The following is a 26,438-nucleotide window of genomic DNA, read 5'->3' as shown; positions in this document are numbered from 1 at the left end:
GGTCACATCACAGCTGTCTCTGCAATTGATATTGATGAACTTGAACTTGTAAAGTACAAAATCATCTCTGGAAATGAACTTGGTTTCTTTTATTTAAACCCGGACTCCGGGGTTTTACAGCTTAAAAAGTCACTGATGAATTCTGGCATCAAAAATGGTAATTTTGCCCTCAGGATTACAGCAACCGATGGAGAGAATTTTGCGGACCCCATGTCTATTAACATTTCAGTCCTACATGGGAAGGTGTCTTCAAAGAGCTTTAGTTGCAGAGAAACTCATGTGGCTCAAAAGCTGGCAGAGAAACTGCTCATTAAGGCAAAAGCAAACGGGAAACTGAACCTGGAAGACGGATTTCTTGACTTTTATTCAGTTAATAGGCAAGGACCACATTTTGACAAGTCATTTCCTTCTGATGTGGCTGTGAAGGAGAATCTGCCTGTTGGTGCCGACATCCTGAAGATTAAAGCCTATGACGCTGACTCTGGCTTCAATGGAAAGGTGCTATTTACGATATCTGATGGGAACACGGACAGTTGCTTTAATATCAACATGGAGACTGGGCAACTTAAAGTCCTTCTGCCAATGGACCGAGAGCACACAGACCTCTATCTCCTTAATATCACCATCTATGACTTAGGCAATCCACAAAAATCTTCATGGAGGTTGCTGACCATCAATGTGGAGGATGCGAATGACAACAGCCCAATTTTTCTCCAAGACAGTTACTCAGTTAACATTCTTGAAAGTTCAAGTATTGGAACTGAGATAATTCAAGTGGAAGCCAGAGACAAAGACTTGGGTTCTAATGGGGAAGTAACTTACTCAGTGTTGACAGATACACAGCAGTTTGCTATCAACAGCTCAACTGGAATTGTCTATGTAGCCGACCAGTTGGACCGGGAATCTAAAGCAAACTACTCTTTAAAAATAGAAGCTCGAGACAGGGCAGAAAGTGGCCAGCAGCTGTTTTCCGTTGTCACCCTTAAGGTTTTTTTGGATGATGTCAATGACTGTTCCCCGGCTTTCATTCCCAGTAGCTATAGTGTGAAGGTTCTGGAAGATCTCCCCGTTGGCACTGTCATTGCTTGGCTGGAGACCCATGATCCGGATCTTGGGCTAGGGGGTCAAGTGCGCTATTCTTTGGTCAATGACTATAATGGGAGATTTGAAATAGATAAAGCAAGTGGTGCCATTCGCTTGAGCAAAGAGCTGGACTATGAAAAGCAACAATTCTATAACCTCACGGTTCGGGCCAAAGACAAAGGGCGACCGGTCTCCTTGTCTTCTGTTTCCTTTGTTGAGGTGGAGGTGGTGGATGTCAATGAAAACCTCCACACTCCCTACTTCCCAGACTTTGCTGTCGTTGGATCTGTAAAAGAAAACTCACGCATCGGAACAAGTGTGCTGCAGGTGGCTGCCCAAGATGACGACTCTGGGAGGGATGGAGAGATCCAGTACTCCATCAGGGATGGCAGTGGTCTCGGAAGGTTCAATATAGATGACGAGAGTGGTAAGTTTACTAGTTTGTGCCCAAGTGTCGTTTCCCGTCTCACGAACTGTAACATTGGAGAAGAAAAGGAATCTTCTCCCACGGAAAAAGAATGACAAGTGAGTTTGCATTTGGTACAGAGATGACTCAAGTGAAAGCTTTCTGTCAGAATGCATTGGTTTGTGAGAGGGCATGTTTTATACAGTGGTTCTAACCGTGGTTTTCAATGGGAGTCCTGTTTCCTGTTTTTTGTTTTTCTTGTTCAGCACTATTACCAGGTTATCTTTTGATAAGCATAGGCAATTTTCACCTCTGTTGATTGCACTTCTGACCTTCACGAAATTAAGGGCCCTGATAAAGTAAATTATATTTGAATTGGCTTTAAATTATAAGTGTGAAGTGGATTTTGGAATGGGTCTTCTACACGGATCTTTCCCTTGCTAGTACAGCTTTGCTGAAATGGTTTTGCAGCATTGCCTGGCCTTTGATGTTTCTCAGGGCACATCTGGCCTTTGAATGACAGGGATTTGCACTGGAAATACTTAATTAACATATGGCAGTGTGTTTCTACAAATGTTTTCATGAGAGGCTGGAGGGGGCATGTTGTGGATTGTACTCAGAAGAAATGGTTTTTCAGACTTTATTTGTAAGAATTGATTGTTTTATAGAAACATTTTAAAATATGGGGAATAATTGCCCCAATATTTTCATTGTCGCCCACCTTTTTATTTACTTTTCATTATAGATACAGATACACACACACACACACACATTTTTCTGTTCTTGTTATTGTTGTTACTTTTCTTTAAATGGACATGTGCCTGGACATGTGCATGTGTGTGTGTTCCTTGATTAGCACTGTGTGTTTTCTATGGGTTGTATCATCTCAAGACAGGCCTCTGTCTTCTCTGTTCTCAAATAAATGGTAATATTAGCTGTTCACAGTTTTCAAGGTACACTTATATATATTAACTCATTTTCTGCAACACTCACAGAGTGCTTTGTTCCCAGTAATAATGATGATAATTAAAACAGGTCGTGGGGGGTGTTATTATAGTGGTGGAAAAAGGACTTGAGAAATTGTATTAACTACTGGATAGAAGTTACAAAACTCTATGTATCATCACAAATTTAAACTGTAATTTTTATATACACGGGCTCTAATTATGGCCAATGTAAATGGTAAAATTGGTCTCCATAGCCATAATGAAGGAAAAGACAAATGTCAAGGAAATTAAATTCTGATTTATCTACACACTGTATTTTATTGTGTATCATTTTTCATTCAACTGGAATATATTTTCATCATTGAAATACAGAATGAGAAGGGGAGTATGTTTACTGAGTGTCTACTCTGTGCTATTACTTTGCTACCACTAATGAACTCATAGAGTCCTTAAGGTGGGCACAACACTATGTGAAGGATTTTATAATAGGGTCTTCTTTAATGATCCCAACTGCCCCATGAGGTAGAAATAATAATCATCAAGTCGTGAACTGATATGCAGAGAAGACTGATAACTTGGAGCCTCATTTCAAGCTCAGCTCTAAGTTAACTGCTGTATAGTATGCTGTCTCGTGCCTAAAGACACATATGGGCTTCCTCATGTTTCCAGATATACTTGAATTTGGTGTTGATTCAAAATCTATCAGGCAGTAAGTGTTAAACCGTTTTCAAAGTCCTTGTAGCCCTGGGTTCATTGACTGATGGCACTGGCCATTAGTCACCCTTCCTTTTTCCTCCTTGTCTCATTGTCTGTGGCTCTCCAGTGAAAGAAGCTTCTCCTTGGGACTCAGATGGAGGTGGGTACGGTAGGCCAAACGGGAAGGTGTCAGGTGGAATCATTAGCCACTGCTACGTGGAGGACTGCTTCAGCCACGTTGAGTTGGTTTTGTTTGGAAGTTTCATGCTGGTGTAGCTTGGTGCGGGAAGAGCAGGAGTATGCTGGTGAAAGTGGCGTAGCTTTCCCTTATTTGTTCCATGTTGATTGTTCTCATCTTGGGTGTGATTTCAGAAAATGTGTGTATAGTTTCATCTGATGGTATAGCTTACCTCACAATTCTTGATGCCAAGAGTTTGTTGTCCTTTGTCTCTGTTAAAACAAAACAAACAAGCAAACAAAACCCCTCATTGCTCTGACTTTATTCTAGTATATTCTGGACTGTATAAAATAAATTTTGCCATGGATCATAATAACACTACTTACATTTGGACATTGCTTTGTGACTTAAGATGCTTATTCCAAAAACATTAAGTCTTTTAGGTTAAAGCATAGCTAAGTTAGTTAGGTGAGGTAATATCTGGAGGACATAGATGTATCTAGAATCCACCTGTCTCTCCATTTTAACTGGGTGCCCTTTTTTTTTGCATTCACTACACCTTCTGCTTTACTTCTCCAGAGAATTTTTAATTTTAAAACTATAGTAGCATTTTTTTTACCCCCTTCACATATCATTTTTACCTTCTCTTAGAAAGCAAAACTGTTTTTCTCTAGGTATATTATAGGACTGGATGTTGATATTGTTTATGAATTTAGAATTTCTGTGTAATAATATCCTGAACCATCTAATTTCCTCCCCTCTCACCTTCTGAATGTGTTAATTTGCAAGCCCAGGAAACTGACGAAGAATGATTGCCAAGACTTGTGCCGGCAAGATGCTGGGGTTGAGGAGAGCTTTGGCAAATGTGTGTCCAACAGGAGAAGGCATTACCATGGTGCTGTTGGGTTTGCATTACTGTGGAGGCATCCATCAGCTCTTTGCCTCCAAGTGCTAAAAAATGTGGCTTGACCTGCTGGCAGAAGGAATGGCTGTTTAGCCCCGCAGCTGTTACTGAATCTCAAGTCCAGACTCTGTTGTCTTAGTTTGGTCCTTTGGCATAGAATGGACTAAACTTGTTTGGGTGGGGTTTTTTTTGTTTTTTTTGTTTTTGTTTTTTGGTCTTTCAAGAACCTTTAAGTCAGCTGCCAAAGGCTATTTAATGGCTTTCATTGTCTAGTTGTTCTCAAATTTAGCAGTGCACATGAATCTGGGAGAGTTTGTTAACAGATGCAGATTCCTGGGCCCTTCCCCCAAAGATTCCATATCACTAGGTGTGGGGTAGCAGCCCCAGGGGATCTTCCTTTAAGCCCTCCAAGCATTCCTTCTATACATGGCTCAGAAACACCAGCCTGAATCTTACTTGGGCTCCTTAGAGAATGTCTCCCAGATTAGATCTTTCCTGTAAAGCCCTTTTCCTTCTTCTTTTGAAAGGCAGGAAATTGAGCTCGTATTTTAGATAAATTTCTTTTCTAGACCAGTTTTACAATCCAAATAAATCTTCTATTATTCATTAGCGGTGATCACTTTCTGAATGCATTCCCAATGGATCAAAAATCTATTTCTGTGGTTTGGTAATTGCCGTGCTTGTGTTTTGTAAAACTGCATATACTGGGAGTAGTTGATCCATTTAGTAGTTTTATGCTCTTGATCTTTTTTTGGGGGGGGGGTGCTCAGTGAACAAAACCTTACCTTTGAATTTTTTTTTTTAACCATGCACCGGCGTTTAATAAATGTTTAATAATGTTCACAGTAAATGGATTAAGTGGGAGGCCCCCAGCTACAGTGGGTTTGATCACAATTTAAATTACTAGTCTGGAAGATGCAATTTAATCATTTTTCCTTCACAAAGAATGCATTCTTATTGTCTGACACAACAGGAATTCATATTCTTGACTACTCAGAAGTTTTAGAAGGTTTAGAAAGAGCACGTTGTATTTTTTAAAACTGTGATTTTTTTGTTAGAGTCCTTCGTAAGCTGCAAACTAGAGCAGTGATTTCATTGTTTTATTTATTTGAAGTTAAAAAATATTTTAATTGGGATAAGCAGCTTCTAGTTCAGCACATGCATGGGAAGCTATTTTGGCTGTCCATTACTGCTACTTATATCATTTCTTTCTTCACCAGATATCTGTTAGGTGCCAGGCACTGTGCTAGGTGCTTTGTGGGTGATGTTTCTAATTGTTACAGGAATCCAGAAGGTGGGGTTTCATGAGGCTTGTTCAATCAGGGTCAGTTTCTGGGAGTTCTCAGAGCTGGGACTGAAACTGAGCACAATAGACTCCAGATCTCACGTGAGTTCCCTGCCTTTGCCACCCAAGCGTGCCATAGTAACTTTGTTGAGCACATGTAATATTTCGGCATAACAAACAACCACAAAATCTTAGTGGCTTATGGAAACAGTTTTTCTCCTTGCTCCCAAGTCTGGGAGAACAGTTAAAGATGCAACTGTAGGTTGAACCGTAGCCTGCCTCACAGGCCTACCAATTCCAGGATCTGGGCTGAAGGAGTACCCTCTGTCTGGGACATGCTACCGTTCTCAGGGGAGAGGTGAGAAGCTCAGGAGGGCTGATGGAAGTCTGTGGTGCCTCTTAAAACCCCTGCTCAGACCCAGCCCGCATTCCATTAGCTGAAGTGGGCCATGGGTCCATGCTCAACATTGAGGTGGGCACAGAATATTTCTCTTAGAAGAATGGCGAAGAATGAAGAGTTACTGTGTACTCGCACAGCCCGGCAGAGTGCACATTTATATTTATCTTTCTTTAAATTGAAGCTGCAGCCGGTATCCCTCTAACACACGTAAGCATGGGTGCTCTCTTTATTTTTAAATATTTTGGTACAATTGGCAGAAGCTTAGGAGACCTAAAGTACATTTGGGTTCACACAGACTCCCAAAAGAAACATCTCACACTTACTAAACACTGTAAAGCGAATTATTATTTTCAGTGAACATATATTCTAATAACAAATGAATATAACTTTATGATTGTGTTCAGTATCTGTACTAGCTCTCTCCCTTTGACCTCTCCAGATCCATTTCCCACCGTTCTTTCTGCTACTTGTGGCCAGATACCTGAGTTCCTTGGCCTGCGGGCTCCTTTGTTTCCTGATATCTGTCAGTCCTGCCTCTGGGAATGTAGAGAAGAGAATTAGGTCAGGATATGTATCCCTTTGATTCTTTCCATACTGGTTACTGTGGCTTGGCTATACCCTCTTAGGGGTGGAAACAGCTCCCCACTGTTTTCAACCCTGTAATGCTGCATTATTTTCTCTAAACCCTGCTTATGCCTTTGTAAATAGTCTGTTTATTACATGCTTCTCAATGACCCGGTTGGGAGTGTGCCGTCTCTTTTCTGTCAGGACGCTGCCTGATAAAATATTTTTTTATGTAGGTATTTTTAAAACATACTTTTAGGTTTCAAAATATTTCAAAGGCTGATGTTTTTCAGCAAATCCTATTAACTCCAATTTCTGCAGTGCTGCCATGTGTATTGGCACATTCCACTGGAGGCCAGGAAGAAGAGTAGAGAGGTCATAATTATCTATTGCTTTCATTTTGCAAGAAAAAAGAAAGTGAAACTAGGGGACTTTGTGTCCCTATCTAGTTTATATTTCCATGTGTTGTGTACAACGAGAAGATAATTTTTGCTTTCCTGAAGACCCTCTCCCACCAGACGTGGGAAGAAGAGGGATTTGGATGGATGGTGTGGTATTGAGATTTCAGGTTTTCAAATGTTGTGATGCTGTACCTTGATCTTCTACAGGGAGAGGGACACACTTCTGCTAGTGGCCAAGGAAAAGAATAAAGTCCTATAACTGAGTAGCTTTTATTTAAGTTAGTTCAACTGAAGAGTTGTTTGCTAGCACGAGTGCTCAGTCTAATACTCTTTTATCTGAAGTCTCTATCATCAGAGAATCAAGGGGGGTTGGTAAATGAAAACTAGGAACAGGAAAATCTGTGTTGTGGGAAAAATGAGGAGTTTTCTGTTATTACAGAAGCTGTTAGTGCTAGCCCAGGTATTTAACGGAGTGAGTGATTCCCATAGTAGCACGTATCTTACATAATATAATAATATACAAGCTTCCTTTTTCTTATATTCAGAGATGCCAGACATCCTATTTTTTTTTTTAAAGATTTTATTTATTTATTTGACAGAGAGATCACAAGTAGACGGAGAGGCAGGCAGAGAGAGAGAGAGAGGAGGAAGCAGGCTTCCTGCTGCCACTGGATAATTGCCTTGAAGATAATTCTAAGTGAAAGGTAGATGCATTTTTTTAAGGCTTCTAGGGATATCTCTAAACTGACCTTCAGAATGGAAGGAATCTTGTACCAGTGAAGAATTCCAGCAGCACTATAAAAGTGTGATTTAAAAAGCTCAAACTATGTAAAGTTAAACCTTAGTGATTTTGAACTCCTTGCCATCTAGTATGATGAGGTCTCTAATTTTTTTTTTTTTTCACACTGATGTTTGGTAAGAAGATTTTATAATAAAGTTTTTAAAAAGCACCATTTCATCGCAGCGAGTTCCTACATTTTCTCCCACTTTCCCGTAGATTAATTTATTTTTCTCTCTCTTTCTCCCCCCCTTCCAGGATGGAGGTATGATGCGATGGATATAACTATGGGATACTGTGTGGGTACAAGGCCTCCCCCTTCTTGCCTCATCCTCCTGCTTCTCAAGCTTCTGGCCACAGTGTCCCAGGGGCTGCCAGGGATGGGGCCCCTGGGCTTCCACTTCACTCACCCTGTGTACAATGCTACCGTGTGTGAGAACTCAGCCGCAAGGACCTACGTCCACAGCCAGGGTAGGATGGGCATCACCTTAATGGATCTGTCCTGGGATGTCAAATACAGAATTGTATCTGGAGATGAGGAAGGCTTCTTCAAAGCAGAGGAAGTCATCATTGCAGACTTCTGTTTCCTCAGAATAAGAACTAAAGGTGGCAATTCGGCCATATTGAATCGGGAGATTCAGGACAATTATTTATTGATAGTCAAAGGTTCTGTTAGAGGAGAGGATCTGGAAGCATGGACCAAAGTGAACATACAGGTTTTAGATATGAATGACCTGCGACCCTTGTTTTCACCCACAACATACTCTGTTACAATAGCAGAAAGCACCCCTTTAAGGACTAGTGTTGCCCAGGTGACTGCCACAGACGCCGATATAGGCTCCAATGGAGAATTTTACTACTACTTTAAAAACAAAGTTGATCTCTTTTCAGTCCACCCCACAAGTGGTGTCATCTCTTTAAGCGGGCGGTTAAATTATGATGAAAAGAATAGGTACGATCTGGAGATTTTGGCTGTGGACCGGGGGATGAAACTCTATGGAAACAACGGAGTGAGCAGTACTGCGAAGCTTTATGTTCACATTGAACGTGTAAATGAACACGCCCCAACTCTCCATGTGGTCACTCATGTTCCTTTCTCGCTGGACAAAGAGCCGACATACGCGGTGGTGACAGTCGATGACCTAGATGAGGGGGCCAATGGAGAAATTGAGTCTGTTTCCATTGTGGCTGGGGATCCTTTAGATCAGTTCTTCCTGGCTAAGGAAGGCAGGTGGATGAATGAATACAAGATTAAGGAGAGAAAGAAGGTCGACTGGGGGAGTTTTCCTTATGGCTACAACCTCACTCTTCAAGCAAAAGATAAGGGGTCCCCCCAGAAATTTTCAGCAGCGAAGATCGTCCACATTGCCAATCCCCAAAGAGACACTGTCCCAGTTAGATTTGAAAAAGAAACGTATGATGTGAGCATTAGTGAATTCTCCCCTCCTGGTGTCGTGGTTGCTATAGTAAAATTAAGTCCCGAACCTCTCGATGTGGAATACAAATTATCTCCTGGTGAGGATGCACAGTACTTCAAAATTAATCCTCGGTCTGGTCTGATTGTCACAGCACAGCCACTGAATACTGTTAAGAAGGAGGTTTATAAGCTGGGAGTGACAAACAAGGAAGGAGATTTAAAAGCACAAGTCACTGTTGGCATAGAAGATGCGAATGACCACACCCCAGAATTTCAGCAAGCGCTGTACGATGCTTTTGTGAATGAAAGCGTCCCAGTGGGCACAAGCGTTCTGATGGTTTCAGCTTCTGATAAGGATAAAGGAGAAAATGGGTACATCACATATAGTATTGCCAGTCTGAATTTGTTACCATTTGCCATTAACCAGTTTACAGGTGTTATTAGCACAACTGAAGAATTGGATTTTGAATCCTCCCCAGAGACTTACAGGTTCATCGTAAGAGCCTCCGACTGGGGTTCGCCATACCGCCATGAAAGTGAAGTAAATGTGACTATTCGAATAGGAAATGTCAATGACAACAGCCCTCTCTTTGAGAAAGTGGCTTGCCAGGGAGTTATTTCCTATGACTTTCCAGTCGGGGGTCACATCACAGCTGTCTCTGCAATTGATATTGATGAACTTGAACTTGTAAAGTACAAAATCATCTCTGGAAATGAACTTGGTTTCTTTTATTTAAACCCGGACTCCGGGGTTTTACAGCTTAAAAAGTCACTGATGAATTCTGGCATCAAAAATGGTAATTTTGCCCTCAGGATTACAGCAACCGATGGAGAGAATTTTGCGGACCCCATGTCTATTAACATTTCAGTCCTACATGGGAAGGTGTCTTCAAAGAGCTTTAGTTGCAGAGAAACTCATGTGGCTCAAAAGCTGGCAGAGAAACTGCTCATTAAGGCAAAAGCAAACGGGAAACTGAACCTGGAAGACGGATTTCTTGACTTTTATTCAGTTAATAGGCAAGGACCACATTTTGACAAGTCATTTCCTTCTGATGTGGCTGTGAAGGAGAATCTGCCTGTTGGTGCCGACATCCTGAAGATTAAAGCCTATGACGCTGACTCTGGCTTCAATGGAAAGGTGCTATTTACGATATCTGATGGGAACACGGACAGTTGCTTTAATATCAACATGGAGACTGGGCAACTTAAAGTCCTTCTGCCAATGGACCGAGAGCACACAGACCTCTATCTCCTTAATATCACCATCTATGACTTAGGCAATCCACAAAAATCTTCATGGAGGTTGCTGACCATCAATGTGGAGGATGCGAATGACAACAGCCCAATTTTTCTCCAAGACAGTTACTCAGTTAACATTCTTGAAAGTTCAAGTATTGGAACTGAGATAATTCAAGTGGAAGCCAGAGACAAAGACTTGGGTTCTAATGGGGAAGTAACTTACTCAGTGTTGACAGATACACAGCAGTTTGCTATCAACAGCTCAACTGGAATTGTCTATGTAGCCGACCAGTTGGACCGGGAATCTAAAGCAAACTACTCTTTAAAAATAGAAGCTCGAGACAGGGCAGAAAGTGGCCAGCAGCTGTTTTCCGTTGTCACCCTTAAGGTTTTTTTGGATGATGTCAATGACTGTTCCCCGGCTTTCATTCCCAGTAGCTATAGTGTGAAGGTTCTGGAAGATCTCCCCGTTGGCACTGTCATTGCTTGGCTGGAGACCCATGATCCGGATCTTGGGCTAGGGGGTCAAGTGCGCTATTCTTTGGTCAATGACTATAATGGGAGATTTGAAATAGATAAAGCAAGTGGTGCCATTCGCTTGAGCAAAGAGCTGGACTATGAAAAGCAACAATTCTATAACCTCACGGTTCGGGCCAAAGACAAAGGGCGACCGGTCTCCTTGTCTTCTGTTTCCTTTGTTGAGGTGGAGGTGGTGGATGTCAATGAAAACCTCCACACTCCCTACTTCCCAGACTTTGCTGTCGTTGGATCTGTAAAAGAAAACTCACGCATCGGAACAAGTGTGCTGCAGGTGGCTGCCCAAGATGACGACTCTGGGAGGGATGGAGAGATCCAGTACTCCATCAGGGATGGCAGTGGTCTCGGAAGGTTCAATATAGATGACGAGAGTGGTAAGTTTACTAGTTTGTGCCCAAGTGTCGTTTCCCGTCTCACGAACTGTAACATTGGAGAAGAAAAGGAATCTTCTCCCACGGAAAAAGAATGACAAGTGAGTTTGCATTTGGTACAGAGATGACTCAAGTGAAAGCTTTCTGTCAGAATGCATTGGTTTGTGAGAGGGCATGTTTTATACAGTGGTTCTAACCGTGGTTTTCAATGGGAGTCCTGTTTCCTGTTTTTTGTTTTTCTTGTTCAGCACTATTACCAGGTTATCTTTTGATAAGCATAGGCAATTTTCACCTCTGTTGATTGCACTTCTGACCTTCACGAAATTAAGGGCCCTGATAAAGTAAATTATATTTGAATTGGCTTTAAATTATAAGTGTGAAGTGGATTTTGGAATGGGTCTTCTACACGGATCTTTCCCTTGCTAGTACAGCTTTGCTGAAATGGTTTTGCAGCATTGCCTGGCCTTTGATGTTTCTCAGGGCACATCTGGCCTTTGAATGACAGGGATTTGCACTGGAAATACTTAATTAACATATGGCAGTGTGTTTCTACAAATGTTTTCATGAGAGGCTGGAGGGGGCATGTTGTGGATTGTACTCAGAAGAAATGGTTTTTCAGACTTTATTTGTAAGAATTGATTGTTTTATAGAAACATTTTAAAATATGGGGAATAATTGCCCCAATATTTTCATTGTCGCCCACCTTTTTATTTACTTTTCATTATAGATACAGATACACACACACACACACACATTTTTCTGTTCTTGTTATTGTTGTTACTTTTCTTTAAATGGACATGTGCCTGGACATGTGCATGTGTGTGTGTTCCTTGATTAGCACTGTGTGTTTTCTATGGGTTGTATCATCTCAAGACAGGCCTCTGTCTTCTCTGTTCTCAAATAAATGGTAATATTAGCTGTTCACAGTTTTCAAGGTACACTTATATATATTAACTCATTTTCTGCAACACTCACAGAGTGCTTTGTTCCCAGTAATAATGATGATAATTAAAACAGGTCGTGGGGGGTGTTATTATAGTGGTGGAAAAAGGACTTGAGAAATTGTATTAACTACTGGATAGAAGTTACAAAACTCTATGTATCATCACAAATTTAAACTGTAATTTTTATATACACGGGCTCTAATTATGGCCAATGTAAATGGTAAAATTGGTCTCCATAGCCATAATGAAGGAAAAGACAAATGTCAAGGAAATTAAATTCTGATTTATCTACACACTGTATTTTATTGTGTATCATTTTTCATTCAACTGGAATATATTTTCATCATTGAAATACAGAATGAGAAGGGGAGTATGTTTACTGAGTGTCTACTCTGTGCTATTACTTTGCTACCACTAATGAACTCATAGAGTCCTTAAGGTGGGCACAACACTATGTGAAGGATTTTATAATAGGGTCTTCTTTAATGATCCCAACTGCCCCATGAGGTAGAAATAATAATCATCAAGTCGTGAACTGATATGCAGAGAAGACTGATAACTTGGAGCCTCATTTCAAGCTCAGCTCTAAGTTAACTGCTGTATAGTATGCTGTCTCGTGCCTAAAGACACATATGGGCTTCCTCATGTTTCCAGATATACTTGAATTTGGTGTTGATTCAAAATCTATCAGGCAGTAAGTGTTAAACCGTTTTCAAAGTCCTTGTAGCCCTGGGTTCATTGACTGATGGCACTGGCCATTAGTCACCCTTCCTTTTTCCTCCTTGTCTCATTGTCTGTGGCTCTCCAGTGAAAGAAGCTTCTCCTTGGGACTCAGATGGAGGTGGGTACGGTAGGCCAAACGGGAAGGTGTCAGGTGGAATCATTAGCCACTGCTACGTGGAGGACTGCTTCAGCCACGTTGAGTTGGTTTTGTTTGGAAGTTTCATGCTGGTGTAGCTTGGTGCGGGAAGAGCAGGAGTATGCTGGTGAAAGTGGCGTAGCTTTCCCTTATTTGTTCCATGTTGATTGTTCTCATCTTGGGTGTGATTTCAGAAAATGTGTGTATAGTTTCATCTGATGGTATAGCTTACCTCACAATTCTTGATGCCAAGAGTTTGTTGTCCTTTGTCTCTGTTAAAACAAAACAAACAAGCAAACAAAACCCCTCATTGCTCTGACTTTATTCTAGTATATTCTGGACTGTATAAAATAAATTTTGCCATGGATCATAATAACACTACTTACATTTGGACATTGCTTTGTGACTTAAGATGCTTATTCCAAAAACATTAAGTCTTTTAGGTTAAAGCATAGCTAAGTTAGTTAGGTGAGGTAATATCTGGAGGACATAGATGTATCTAGAATCCACCTGTCTCTCCATTTTAACTGGGTGCCCTTTTTTTTTGCATTCACTACACCTTCTGCTTTACTTCTCCAGAGAATTTTTAATTTTAAAACTATAGTAGCATTTTTTTTACCCCCTTCACATATCATTTTTACCTTCTCTTAGAAAGCAAAACTGTTTTTCTCTAGGTATATTATAGGACTGGATGTTGATATTGTTTATGAATTTAGAATTTCTGTGTAATAATATCCTGAACCATCTAATTTCCTCCCCTCTCACCTTCTGAATGTGTTAATTTGCAAGCCCAGGAAACTGACGAAGAATGATTGCCAAGACTTGTGCCGGCAAGATGCTGGGGTTGAGGAGAGCTTTGGCAAATGTGTGTCCAACAGGAGAAGGCATTACCATGGTGCTGTTGGGTTTGCATTACTGTGGAGGCATCCATCAGCTCTTTGCCTCCAAGTGCTAAAAAATGTGGCTTGACCTGCTGGCAGAAGGAATGGCTGTTTAGCCCCGCAGCTGTTACTGAATCTCAAGTCCAGACTCTGTTGTCTTAGTTTGGTCCTTTGGCATAGAATGGACTAAACTTGTTTGGGTGGGGTTTTTTTTGTTTTTTTTGTTTTTGTTTTTTGGTCTTTCAAGAACCTTTAAGTCAGCTGCCAAAGGCTATTTAATGGCTTTCATTGTCTAGTTGTTCTCAAATTTAGCAGTGCACATGAATCTGGGAGAGTTTGTTAACAGATGCAGATTCCTGGGCCCTTCCCCCAAAGATTCCATATCACTAGGTGTGGGGTAGCAGCCCCAGGGGATCTTCCTTTAAGCCCTCCAAGCATTCCTTCTATACATGGCTCAGAAACACCAGCCTGAATCTTACTTGGGCTCCTTAGAGAATGTCTCCCAGATTAGATCTTTCCTGTAAAGCCCTTTTCCTTCTTCTTTTGAAAGGCAGGAAATTGAGCTCGTATTTTAGATAAATTTCTTTTCTAGACCAGTTTTACAATCCAAATAAATCTTCTATTATTCATTAGCGGTGATCACTTTCTGAATGCATTCCCAATGGATCAAAAATCTATTTCTGTGGTTTGGTAATTGCCGTGCTTGTGTTTTGTAAAACTGCATATACTGGGAGTAGTTGATCCATTTAGTAGTTTTATGCTCTTGATCTTTTTTTGGGGGGGGGGTGCTCAGTGAACAAAACCTTACCTTTGAATTTTTTTTTTTAACCATGCACCGGCGTTTAATAAATGTTTAATAATGTTCACAGTAAATGGATTAAGTGGGAGGCCCCCAGCTACAGTGGGTTTGATCACAATTTAAATTACTAGTCTGGAAGATGCAATTTAATCATTTTTCCTTCACAAAGAATGCATTCTTATTGTCTGACACAACAGGAATTCATATTCTTGACTACTCAGAAGTTTTAGAAGGTTTAGAAAGAGCACGTTGTATTTTTTAAAACTGTGATTTTTTTGTTAGAGTCCTTCGTAAGCTGCAAACTAGAGCAGTGATTTCATTGTTTTATTTATTTGAAGTTAAAAAATATTTTAATTGGGATAAGCAGCTTCTAGTTCAGCACATGCATGGGAAGCTATTTTGGCTGTCCATTACTGCTACTTATATCATTTCTTTCTTCACCAGATATCTGTTAGGTGCCAGGCACTGTGCTAGGTGCTTTGTGGGTGATGTTTCTAATTGTTACAGGAATCCAGAAGGTGGGGTTTCATGAGGCTTGTTCAATCAGGGTCAGTTTCTGGGAGTTCTCAGAGCTGGGACTGAAACTGAGCACAATAGACTCCAGATCTCACGTGAGTTCCCTGCCTTTGCCACCCAAGCGTGCCATAGTAACTTTGTTGAGCACATGTAATATTTCGGCATAACAAACAACCACAAAATCTTAGTGGCTTATGGAAACAGTTTTTCTCCTTGCTCCCAAGTCTGGGAGAACAGTTAAAGATGCAACTGTAGGTTGAACCGTAGCCTGCCTCACAGGCCTACCAATTCCAGGATCTGGGCTGAAGGAGTACCCTCTGTCTGGGACATGCTACCGTTCTCAGGGGAGAGGTGAGAAGCTCAGGAGGGCTGATGGAAGTCTGTGGTGCCTCTTAAAACCCCTGCTCAGACCCAGCCCGCATTCCATTAGCTGAAGTGGGCCATGGGTCCATGCTCAACATTGAGGTGGGCACAGAATATTTCTCTTAGAAGAATGGCGAAGAATGAAGAGTTACTGTGTACTCGCACAGCCCGGCAGAGTGCACATTTATATTTATCTTTCTTTAAATTGAAGCTGCAGCCGGTATCCCTCTAACACACGTAAGCATGGGTGCTCTCTTTATTTTTAAATATTTTGGTACAATTGGCAGAAGCTTAGGAGACCTAAAGTACATTTGGGTTCACACAGACTCCCAAAAGAAACATCTCACACTTACTAAACACTGTAAAGCGAATTATTATTTTCAGTGAACATATATTCTAATAACAAATGAATATAACTTTATGATTGTGTTCAGTATCTGTACTAGCTCTCTCCCTTTGACCTCTCCAGATCCATTTCCCACCGTTCTTTCTGCTACTTGTGGCCAGATACCTGAGTTCCTTGGCCTGCGGGCTCCTTTGTTTCCTGATATCTGTCAGTCCTGCCTCTGGGAATGTAGAGAAGAGAATTAGGTCAGGATATGTATCCCTTTGATTCTTTCCATACTGGTTACTGTGGCTTGGCTATACCCTCTTAGGGGTGGAAACAGCTCCCCACTGTTTTCAACCCTGTAATGCTGCATTATTTTCTCTAAACCCTGCTTATGCCTTTGTAAATAGTCTGTTTATTACATGCTTCTCAATGACCCGGTTGGGAGTGTGCCGTCTCTTTTCTGTCAGGACGCTGCCTGATAAAATATTTTTTTATGTAGGTATTTTTAAAACATACTTTTAGGTTTCAAAATATTTCAAAGGCTGATGTTTTTCAGCAAATCCTATTAACTCCAATTTCTGCAGTGCTGCCATGTGTATTGGCACATTCCACTGGAGGCCAGGAAGAAGAGTAGAGAGGTCATAATTATCTATTGCTTTCATTTTGCAAGAAAAAAGAAAGTGAAACTAGGGGACTTTGTGTCCCTATCTAGTTTATATTTCCATGTGTTGTGTACAACGAGAAGATAATTTTTGCTTTCCTGAAGACCCTCTCCCACCAGACGTGGGAAGAAGAGGGATTTGGATGGATGGTGTGGTATTGAGATTTCAGGTTTTCAAATGTTGTGATGCTGTACCTTGATCTTCTACAGGGAGAGGGACACACTTCTGCTAGTGGCCAAGGAAAAGAATAAAGTCCTATAACTGAGTAGCTTTTATTTAAGTTAGTTCAACTGAAGAGTTGTTTGCTAGCACGAGTGCTCAGTCTAATACTCTTTTATCTGAAGTCTCTATCATCAGAGAATCAAGGGGGGTTGGTAAATGAAAACTAGGAACAGGAAAATCTGTGTTGTGGGAAAAATGAGGAGTTTTCTGTTATTACAGAAGCTGTTAGTGCTAGCCCAGGTATTTAACGGAGTGAGTGATTCCCATAGTAGCACGTATCTTACATAATATAATAATATACAAGCTTCCTTTTTCTTATATTCAGAGATGCCAGACATCCTATTTTTTTTTTTAAAGATTTTATTTATTTATTTGACAGAGAGATCACAAGTAGACGGAGAGGCAGGCAGAGAGAGAGAGAGAGGAGGAAGCAGGCTTCCTGCTGAGCAAAGAGCCCGATGTGGGACTCGATCCCAGGACCCTGAGATCATGACCCGAGCCGAAGGCAGCGGCTTAACCCACTGAGCCACCCAGGCACCCCCCAGACATCCTATTTTATCTTACAGATGGTTGTTAATCTTTCCAGCTTCTTTTCCCCAAACTTATCTTTTAACTCCTCTTTGACAGGCTGAGGAGTAAGACAGATGTTATTTGGCAGCTTTGGTACAATTTCTGACAATTCCAGACTAAAAGGCGGTCTCCATCCTCATTCTGTTTTCAAGGCAATATTTTCACCACCACCCATCTAAGTCAAAGGAGACTCATTGAATTTTGGCCTAAGCTTGCGCTTAAAATTTCCACTTGGGACCAGAAGAAAGAAGTTACGATCAAGTGACAGCAGAAACTTTTCTTGGCTCTGGATTTTTAACCTTAGCTCCAGACTTTGTATCATAGTTATTTAAGAGGAAAATAATGTTTCCTAGAGGAGCCCTGAACACTGCACAACATTCAGATGAATTTAGTAGTTATCATGTAAGCCAGGTGGGAGCGAGGATTAGAAGCTTCTGAAAAATAATGAACAGCATGCTTTTATGACTCCTTTCAGCAGGTGCCTTCTTCTTGACCTTTTCTTAACTGTTGGCTGAAGGCAGTTTAGGTTTTAATAGAGGATTGTTGGTCCAAATCAGTAATTATGTCTGTGTTGTGTACCAAGTTTGAGCTGCTATTATCCCTGTGCAACTAGTAAATGGTAAAAATAATGACAACCATGAAGAGGAAGTACAAATAGTGTGACAAGCCAACAACCTGAAAGCTTGTGTAGTTCTTTTCTCTGAAATCCATCTTCCTTTTATATCAATAAGGGAAGTTTTTAGTGACTTACCTGGCCCTTCTTGTCAGAGTCCCCAGTGCTGTATGATACTAAATTGTTTTTATTTCTTCAGTTAACAGAGAGAGTAAAGCCTCAGAGGTCCAGTAAGGAGAAGTTACAAAGACTATCAAATGATTACTTCTTCTATTAGCAGTTCTCCTTTGGATAGATTGCATCTCATTTCAGTCTTCTAAAAAATGTTTTTTTGTAGGTGTTCTGTGTGGACATTGAAGGATACTGTCATTTATCATTATATTTGAAGAATTATAGGGTTCGATAAATATTTATGTGATGCCACTACATTCACAATGTTTCACTGAAAAGAAAATGAAATGAAAATGAAAATGGGCTCTAGTCTATTTTTAGCTTGCTGGTTCTTATGAAAGCATGTCTTATCGACAGACAGAATCTACAAAGAATTGTGTGTAGAATTCAATTCAATTTATATTAAATTCTGGGCACCAGTATACGAACTATTGAATATAATAGGAGTCTCCAATTTTCTCTTTGGATGTTGGAGGATTTAGTGGCTCCTCTAGGGCCACTCTTTGTAATTAAATTCACATTTTCATTTGCATAATATAGTTAATATTTTAGTTACTTTTACAAAACAGTATGTTGGTGAGAATAATACTGAACTAAAACAACATATTGAATATGAAATGTCTTGAGTCAAAAAGTGAATAAAAGTTGAAGGAATTAAGCTGAAAATTGAAGTCACACACACACACACACACACACAAAGATATTATGGTGAAAACATCATGTGGTTTACCCCCAAGATCTATAAAATAGAACTTAAACAGTTTTCATAGTTTTTTCTCCACTTGCTTCCTAAAAAGACTTGCCTCTTCTCCCTCCATTTCCCTTCTTCCTTTTTTCTTACCATCTCTATCTTCCCTCATTCCCACATTTGCAGTTCACAATTCCCTGTAGGCAGGGTACTTTGCACTAAAAAGGATGCACACATGATTAAGTCAAGGGCTAGCAGTGAGACAGAAGAGCATGTAATTACAAACCGTGTGATGTGTAAGTGACACAAAGTAAGTGAGTGCCTTGTGCTCACCATTCATCATGTTTATTGTGGCCTCAGCATCACCCTTTGGCATTGCAGGATGATTTTTACAAATTCCAATTGGAGACAAGACAGTATGAGAGATAACCAGAGCATTAAAGTGAGTTGATGATGATATATAAGCCAGGCTTAATTGTCGAGGAATGTCTGACCCCGGAAACAGGTCCAAGTTTTGTGAGGCTTGAAGTGCATACCTTGTATCATCTGGGGTGCCTGCTTTGAGAAAAAGCATAAAAATGTACGACTACAAAATTACTGTATTTGTTTGAACCAAGGAAGTAAATCACAGCAACACTTACGTTTAAAAGTCAACAAACAACCGCAAATACCACAAAACTCAGAAAAATAATATATTCTGTTGATTGAATTCCTGACCTACCTCTCTAATGCTTTCTTTCACCTACATTTTTTTGGTTGCATTTTTGGTTTGATTGCCTCTTCATGGGATAACAACTTTGCAATTGTTTCTATAGAAAGTACAGAAAGATTATTTCGTTTTCTCCCAGTGCTGTTTGATTGAAATTTGTTTGTTATTGGTGAGGGTTTAGACATGTTACTCCGTGGTAGTGGCTTGTTATTGGTTATATTATGTAAGTATTCTACACTGGTGTCAAATTTTTAAAAAAAATCTCTATTGAGTTTCTTTTTCCTGTGAGCTCTAACAGACAACTTTGCTGCTAATACATTTACTTGTCTGTGCTCTGTAAACAAAAAGAGTCTGGTAATTTCCATTTCAGGGAGTCTAATCAACAAAGGAAAAAGCTTGTGGTGTGTTTATAACTTGTGTACTACATTTCAGGAGAGAACTTTCACTTTTAACTCCAGAGGCAAGAACCAAGTCTTTCAGTTACAACTGTACATATCTAACGATCGGGGAATTTTCCACAAGCTAGCGTCTGGCTCTGTATATTTGAGCTTGCCCCCACACCAGCCCCCTCCTCTGGCAGTAACCATCATCATCATTCTGACCACCACAGGATATGCTCATATAATGACATAAGTTCTGGTCTTTCATGTCCATGCTACAGTGTTGGGTCTCTCAGTCCAGTAGGTAGTAGGAGTGTCTTTGGAAGCCATTCCTGCACTGGGATGCATCTAACAACAATTTGTCTCAACTGGTATTGATGGAGAGCCATGTAAATGTATGCCACAGAATGTGAACTAAATGTATCCCTGACTCAATTCTGCCTTATGCCTGATGATGCAAATGTAATAGAGGAGAAGTTGGAGGGGAAAGAGAAAGGAGTTTTAAGTTTTTGTGGTTAAATATATTACTTTTGCAAAACAAACAAACAAAAAAGGTATAAAAAAGTATAAACATGTAAACATCGCTAGGTTCCTCTCTGGGGCTTGGAAGCCTGGAGTCCGATAGCTTCATGTTAGATCGGCATCTGCCTAGCATTGCTAGTAAATGAACATTTTTTCAGAGAGAAATAAGTCTTCAAGGTTGGGGCGGGGGGTGGGGGGGTTGTTAGTGACTGAGCTAGACCAGGCCTCAAGAACTAGTCCTTGATTTGAAGACTGGTGCCAGAGACACCTGCACCAGGTTTAAGGTCATTATCCTTCTTGGTTATTATTGAACTAGCAGACAGACAGTGCAAAAGATACAAGATCTAGGCTGCATGTGAATGAACCAGGCCTTGGTAAGTCCAAGTATCTCAAGGAGGTGTTCTGGAAGTTCTCTAGCCAAAGCAGCACTTGGAGAGTAAGAAATCTGCAAGGTCAAGAAGTTTATCATCTTGGGCTCACTGCCTTTTTGGAGCAGCTTGCTGGTGAGAGAATTGCATTGTTCCTTGGGCCCACTCTCTTTATAACACCCATTTGGGAATTCAGCAGTAAGATACACCAAGATCTGGAAACAGATATAAAGAGCCTTTGAGGGCTATCCTAATAACTGTTGGAGTTCTTTCATTTAGACTCATTTTCTGTACCCTAAAAGCATGACTTGGGGATTTCCCCTAAATCTTGAGGGATTTCGCTGAACCGTCGTGTCCACATTATTATTAAAATTTATTATAGATAATCTAATTTATGACTGTCCTAATGAATATATCAGTAGCGCATCTTCCAGTAATTTCCTTGCTCATGGGCTGCTGACGTTGGTAGGATGTTTCTGATTTCATTGACTGGAACCTGATAAAGCCCTGTAAATATTAAAAATACACATTGACTTGGGGCGCCTCGGTGTCTCAGTGGGTTAAGCCTCTGTCTTCAGCTCAGGTCATGATCTCAGGATCCTGGGATCAAGCCCCACATTGGGCTCTCTGCTCAGCAGGGAGTCTGCTTCCTCCTCTCTCTCTGCCTGCTGCTCTGCCTACTTGTGATCTCTCTGTCAAATAAATAAATAAAGTCTTTAAATAAAATACACATTGACTGGAGGTCAGCTTTGATAGGGAATTCCATCCGTGGGATATCATATATCAGACTTGAATTAGTATGAGGCTCTGAGATCCTGAACAAAGTCATGGGGATGGAGCATAAAGTTCAAGTCTTCTCCTGAAAGGTCACCCCTGTCCTCATGGAGATCACACATCTCTCCCCAGACCTGGGTAGAATTTATCTATGTCTTTCTCATCCCTTGAGGACACTTCTAAAGGAATGTTTACCACGTGGCTAAACTGAATCAGCTTGGAAAGGAAAACACAGTGATTCAGTTTGGGAAAACAATTTCATAAAACATTGTTCTAGTTGCAAAAAGTGCAGGTGTAGTCCTCTCTGTCTGTAGTTTTAGCCCAGAGGGCAAATGATCAGGATTGGAATGTGTGAGAACTATGTTTATGGGTCACTAAGATTTTGTGTTTCTGAAGTAGGATAGTGTAGGCTGTCAAGGGTGTTCACGCTAAGTCAAAATTCTGTATCCCGTGGTCACACAGCATGACTGCAAAATGTATATAATAATACCTTGCTAATTGAGAACTTCATAATTTGGTAGGACACCTTCAAGAACTAGGATGGAAGCAAAAATTGTTGTTGGGGGCCTTGTAAATAGACTTTAAAAAGAATTTGTACTGACATACCTGAACTCTTCTTTTTTTGCCCAGACCTTATTTACTTTGCACATAATTCTAATTAGCTAGACTTCCCAATACCTATCCTACAGTATTTTAGAAATCACATAGCAGAGATATTGTTGGAGAAAGGCTTATAACAACAGTGAGAAGTAACTTTGTTACCTTGTATGTGATCGGACAGCAAGAGGAACAAGTAGCTAACTCACATCGTGTGTTTGTCATATCCCAGGCACTAAATAAGTATTCAGTCATTTACTTCTCACAAGGATTCCATGAGGTGGGTACCCTGACTACCCACATCTTATGGATGAGGAAACAAAAGCTAGATTTCAAATGACTGTCCAAGGTTTCAGAGCCCTGGGAGAGCTGGGATTTAAAGAAGGCAGGCCAGCACCAGAGTCTGAGTTCTTAATCACTACACTTCAGACATTCTCTGGATAAACAGCCCTAAGTGTCTCCTTAAGGGCTGGAACCCAGAGGGAGCCCATCGCTTCATTACCACGCGGTGTAATAGCTGATCATTATAGGAGAGTCCCAATCAATGTAGAGAGCCAGGTTCCCTAGAAAACAGACCTTGGGGCAAAAGTTACACTGCAGGCTAATGTTTTATTAAGGGTGTGATCCCAGGGGAACGCGGGGTTTGGGGGGAGCAGTGGGGAGGAAGCCAGCCTGAAGGAAGGGAGACCAAATATAAATTGGTACATTATTAAACTGGTTACAGCTTCACAACAAAACCCAGCATGTTTCTCAGTCTCCCTGTGTGTCTCCAGGGAGGCCACATAGGAGCGCTGCATCTCGGGGTTGGAGGGGAGGGCGATCGTCCTTCTGTTGGGGAGGGGTGTTTAACTCCCTCTTCTGGGTTGTGCTTGGTGTGCCTGGGCAACTGAGGGATCCAGGACTTTGTTGACACAGTCTCTCTTAACTGTCCATGCTCAGTGGGGAGGGGATGGGCGGTGTGTAGGGGACTCGTTTTTCTGTTGTAGCAGCGGGCATTCCTGTCCGAAGCTAGGGAACAAATTGAGGCCTGAGGGTTGTGGAGGGGGCTGGGCTGAGAGCGTCTTGGCACCACACACACTGGATCTGGGTAGAGAAGTTCAATGTATTGGGGAAAGATTTTTTCATCAAAACCACAAAAGCTAAACAAAGCAAAACTCCACCCCTCAAACTGTGATGCCTCCCTGGGCAGACGCTCGACTCCTTAGAAAACTCAGCTACATAAAATGACACATTTCCCAAAGGCTCTGATTTGTCAAGGCATTAGGATTCCTGTTTCTCTGGCCCTTGCACCGCTTAGAAGTACAAGGGGAAAGTGCCCGCACTTTGTAGTCCTCAATTGATGCCGGCAAAACGTCTTTTTAGTACCTCGCCTTTCTTGTGAGCCTCGGACATCTGAGTGCTGTTTTCCCAAATGCGTGTGCATGAATTCATGGGCTGGAAATGCAGAGGGAGGTTGAAGAGGAGCTAGAGGTGGGGGTTTTCTGAGAGTTTTGTCTGCAGAACTGACTTTCCCATCTTCGCTCCTTGTCACGGAGTAATACTCACCTTCCCATTCCTCCTCACCAGCACCGTCCCCACTACCATCCCACACTTAAGGACAGATCGCCTTCTGTTATTTGCTCTGCGGGCTGTTTCCCATACTTGAGCTCACTCCGTCCTCGCATTGAACTTACTAGGCAGGTACTGTTATTATCCCAGATTTATGGGTGTGGGAACTGAAGGTTAAATGACTTGTCCAATTGCACAGAGCTAGTAAGTAACAGAGCCAAGGCTTCAGCTCACGTTGCCTTACTCCACAGCCCTTGCTCTTTTCCTGACTGTATGATGTTGCTGAGGGCTGCATGTTTGGGCCTTCCCAGAAAAATGCCACCCCCACCTGCTCTGGGCATCCCATTTTCTCATGTGTCTTTGTTGCTAGGAGCTTTAGTGGAATATCTGCAGTATACGATCACTTATTTTAATATACATTGTATAATACATTATGTAACATAATGAACATATAAGGCTAAGTAAATGTATTCAATGTAACAAATGTACAATATATAATACAATTTACAATATAAAATGCATAAATAAATAATAAAATACATAATATAAAATAAAATATATAACTATACAATAGTATATAATAGTATAGTTATATGTCATTCTATATTATTATTTAATATACATAATAATATGTTTTATATAACTTATGTTATATATTTGATATTATATAAAATGTCATGTCATGTTATATCATATATATTATATATGTGGAGCACCAACTATGTGCCAGACATTGTTCTAGGCACCGAGTCAGACCAGTGAGCCAAATGGACAAGAGTCCTTTTCTTTGTAATATTCTAGTGGAGAAGTAGGTCATAGTCAAGATAGGTGTATTGTATAATATGTTAGATGGGTTTAAGTGGTAAGCAGAAAAACAATGCAAGTAAAGGAGAAAGGAAGTGTCACCCATGGCAGTGGATTCTAAAGAATGCCTCACTAAGAAGATGACCTCTAAGTAATGTCCTGCAGGAATTTTAGATTTATAACTGGTGATTTTAACATGGAGGATATAAACGAGGAGCAAACCTGGTTGATTGCCACAGACAAACGAAGCCAGTACTCTGTGATTAACAAAACCACTCTGAACTAAGGCAGAATATAATACAAAAGGCACAATTATTATAAATGCAGATTAGTTAAACACAGAAGTCTCCCATTTAAAAGTATTTTCCAGTTAATCAAAAGTCTTAATGTGGGGGGGCACCTGACTGACTCAGTCGTTTAGCGTCTGCCTTCTGCTCAAGTCCTGATCCCAGGATCCTGGGATCGAGCCCCACATCAGGCTCCCTGCTCAGCGGGAAGCGTGCTTCTCCCTCTCCCACTCCCCCTGCTTGTGTTCCCTCATTCGCTGTCTCTCTGTCAAATAAATAAATAAAATCTTTTAAAAAAAAGTCTTAATGTAAATGTACCCCATCTCAAATTTCCTTTAACAACTTTTTGCTGCCCCCTCTCTTACTATATTTGTTTCCCATCTTCCTTCTGGACCCCCATTTTTCTGAGTACTGTTTTGCAGCAGTTGTACTTTTATTATCGTCAATTGTATTGTCTTTAAACCTATTGGACTGAGCATCTTCTGTGTCAGGTGTGATGTCCTAGCTGCTGAGTATGGAGGTTGGCCCCTTGCTCAGAGGACTTCCATTCTAATGGGGAGGATAAGGCATGTTGGTAGGAAAAGTGGAAATACATACACATCCTATATGCAAATTACTGATTGTCAAGGAATTACAGTTGAACTGGATTCTCTTTTAGAAGTCTAGTTACCCTGAAGTTTATTTAAACAAAGAGAAAAAAGTCATGTTTGCATGAAACACATATTTGATTCTTTAACAGTTGTGACAAATAGCAAGGAATTATGCCATGCTGCACTCATGATCTATACTAAACACTGGTATATTGGATTGTATATAATTTGAAGAAATGTCTCAAATCCTTTTTGAAATACTGTAGTAGCCAATACATAGAGGCATGCCCTAGGTGGGCATAGGAATGCAATTTAGAAAAGAAAGAGAAATATCATACTTGGAACGACTCGATTTCTTCAAAATCCCTGAGCAAGAAAAGCAACATTGAACTTTCACCCTGATTTCATACACCTTCTATACAGTATGTTGACTTAAATCCAAGAGCAAAAGTTAGTACTCTCCATCTCCATTTTGAGTAAACAACTTCATGGTATATTTGGATGACTTTCCCCCTGGATTTTTACCTGGGAGTGGTCTTTTCAATTTTTTTTTTATTTAAAAGAGGCTAGGTTTGACACTATTATACTGATGTCACTGGTGTTCCTATTTCTTGGGATCCTAGGAAGATTCATATTCTTTATAGCTGATACAGCATAGGCTGGAGCTCCCACTAAGCCGGCCTGAGAAAAATCTTGACTGATAGAAAATAAGCCAGAGTAAACTATTTGCTTAGACTTCTCCAGTGTGTGTGTGTGTGTGTGTGTGTGTGTGCGCGCGCGCATGCATCAATTTGTGTAATAATCTCATTCATGTTGGTCTCCAGTACCATTCACCCCATCAGCATTTCTGCAAGAATACTGTGAACCTTGTCTATGTGGAAAACTCAATTTATTTCCTAGGTATTTTCAAAAACCTTTTGTAATGTTTCCAAAAACACCTTGAGTTCCAGGGACTTTAGGAAAGATTTTCAAGAGACAGGGAGGGGTGGGTTTGGAGGTCAGATCTGGTTATACATGGTTAAGAGATCCATGAT

At 40.7% G+C, this 26,438-nt stretch overlaps 1 protein-coding gene and 1 pseudogene across 1 annotated transcript in view; one reads left to right on the top strand and one right to left on the bottom strand.

The window, feature by feature from the left end:
• Positions 1-7,917: 7,917 nt before the first annotated feature.
• The window catches only part of LOC111154480 (FAT atypical cadherin 3), a 507,157-nt gene continuing 488,636 nt past the window's right edge, over positions 7,918-26,438 (top strand). The window contains exon 1 of the mRNA XM_022514093.1: positions 7,918-11,209. Coding sequence (XP_022369801.1) covers positions 7,918-11,209 — 3,292 coding nt within the window. The remainder of the gene's footprint in view (positions 11,210-26,438) is intronic.
• The window catches only part of LOC111154502, a 131,811-nt pseudogene continuing 131,329 nt past the window's right edge, over positions 25,957-26,438 (bottom strand).

Source organism: Enhydra lutris, unplaced genomic scaffold, assembly GCF_002288905.1.
Source record: "Enhydra lutris kenyoni isolate GAN:26980312 unplaced genomic scaffold, ASM228890v2 scaffoldscaffold37, whole genome shotgun sequence".
NCBI lineage: Eukaryota > Metazoa > Chordata > Mammalia > Carnivora > Mustelidae > Enhydra > Enhydra lutris.
Note: the sequence above shows the minus strand (reverse complement) of the source record. Positions and strands in the feature narration are given on the sequence as shown.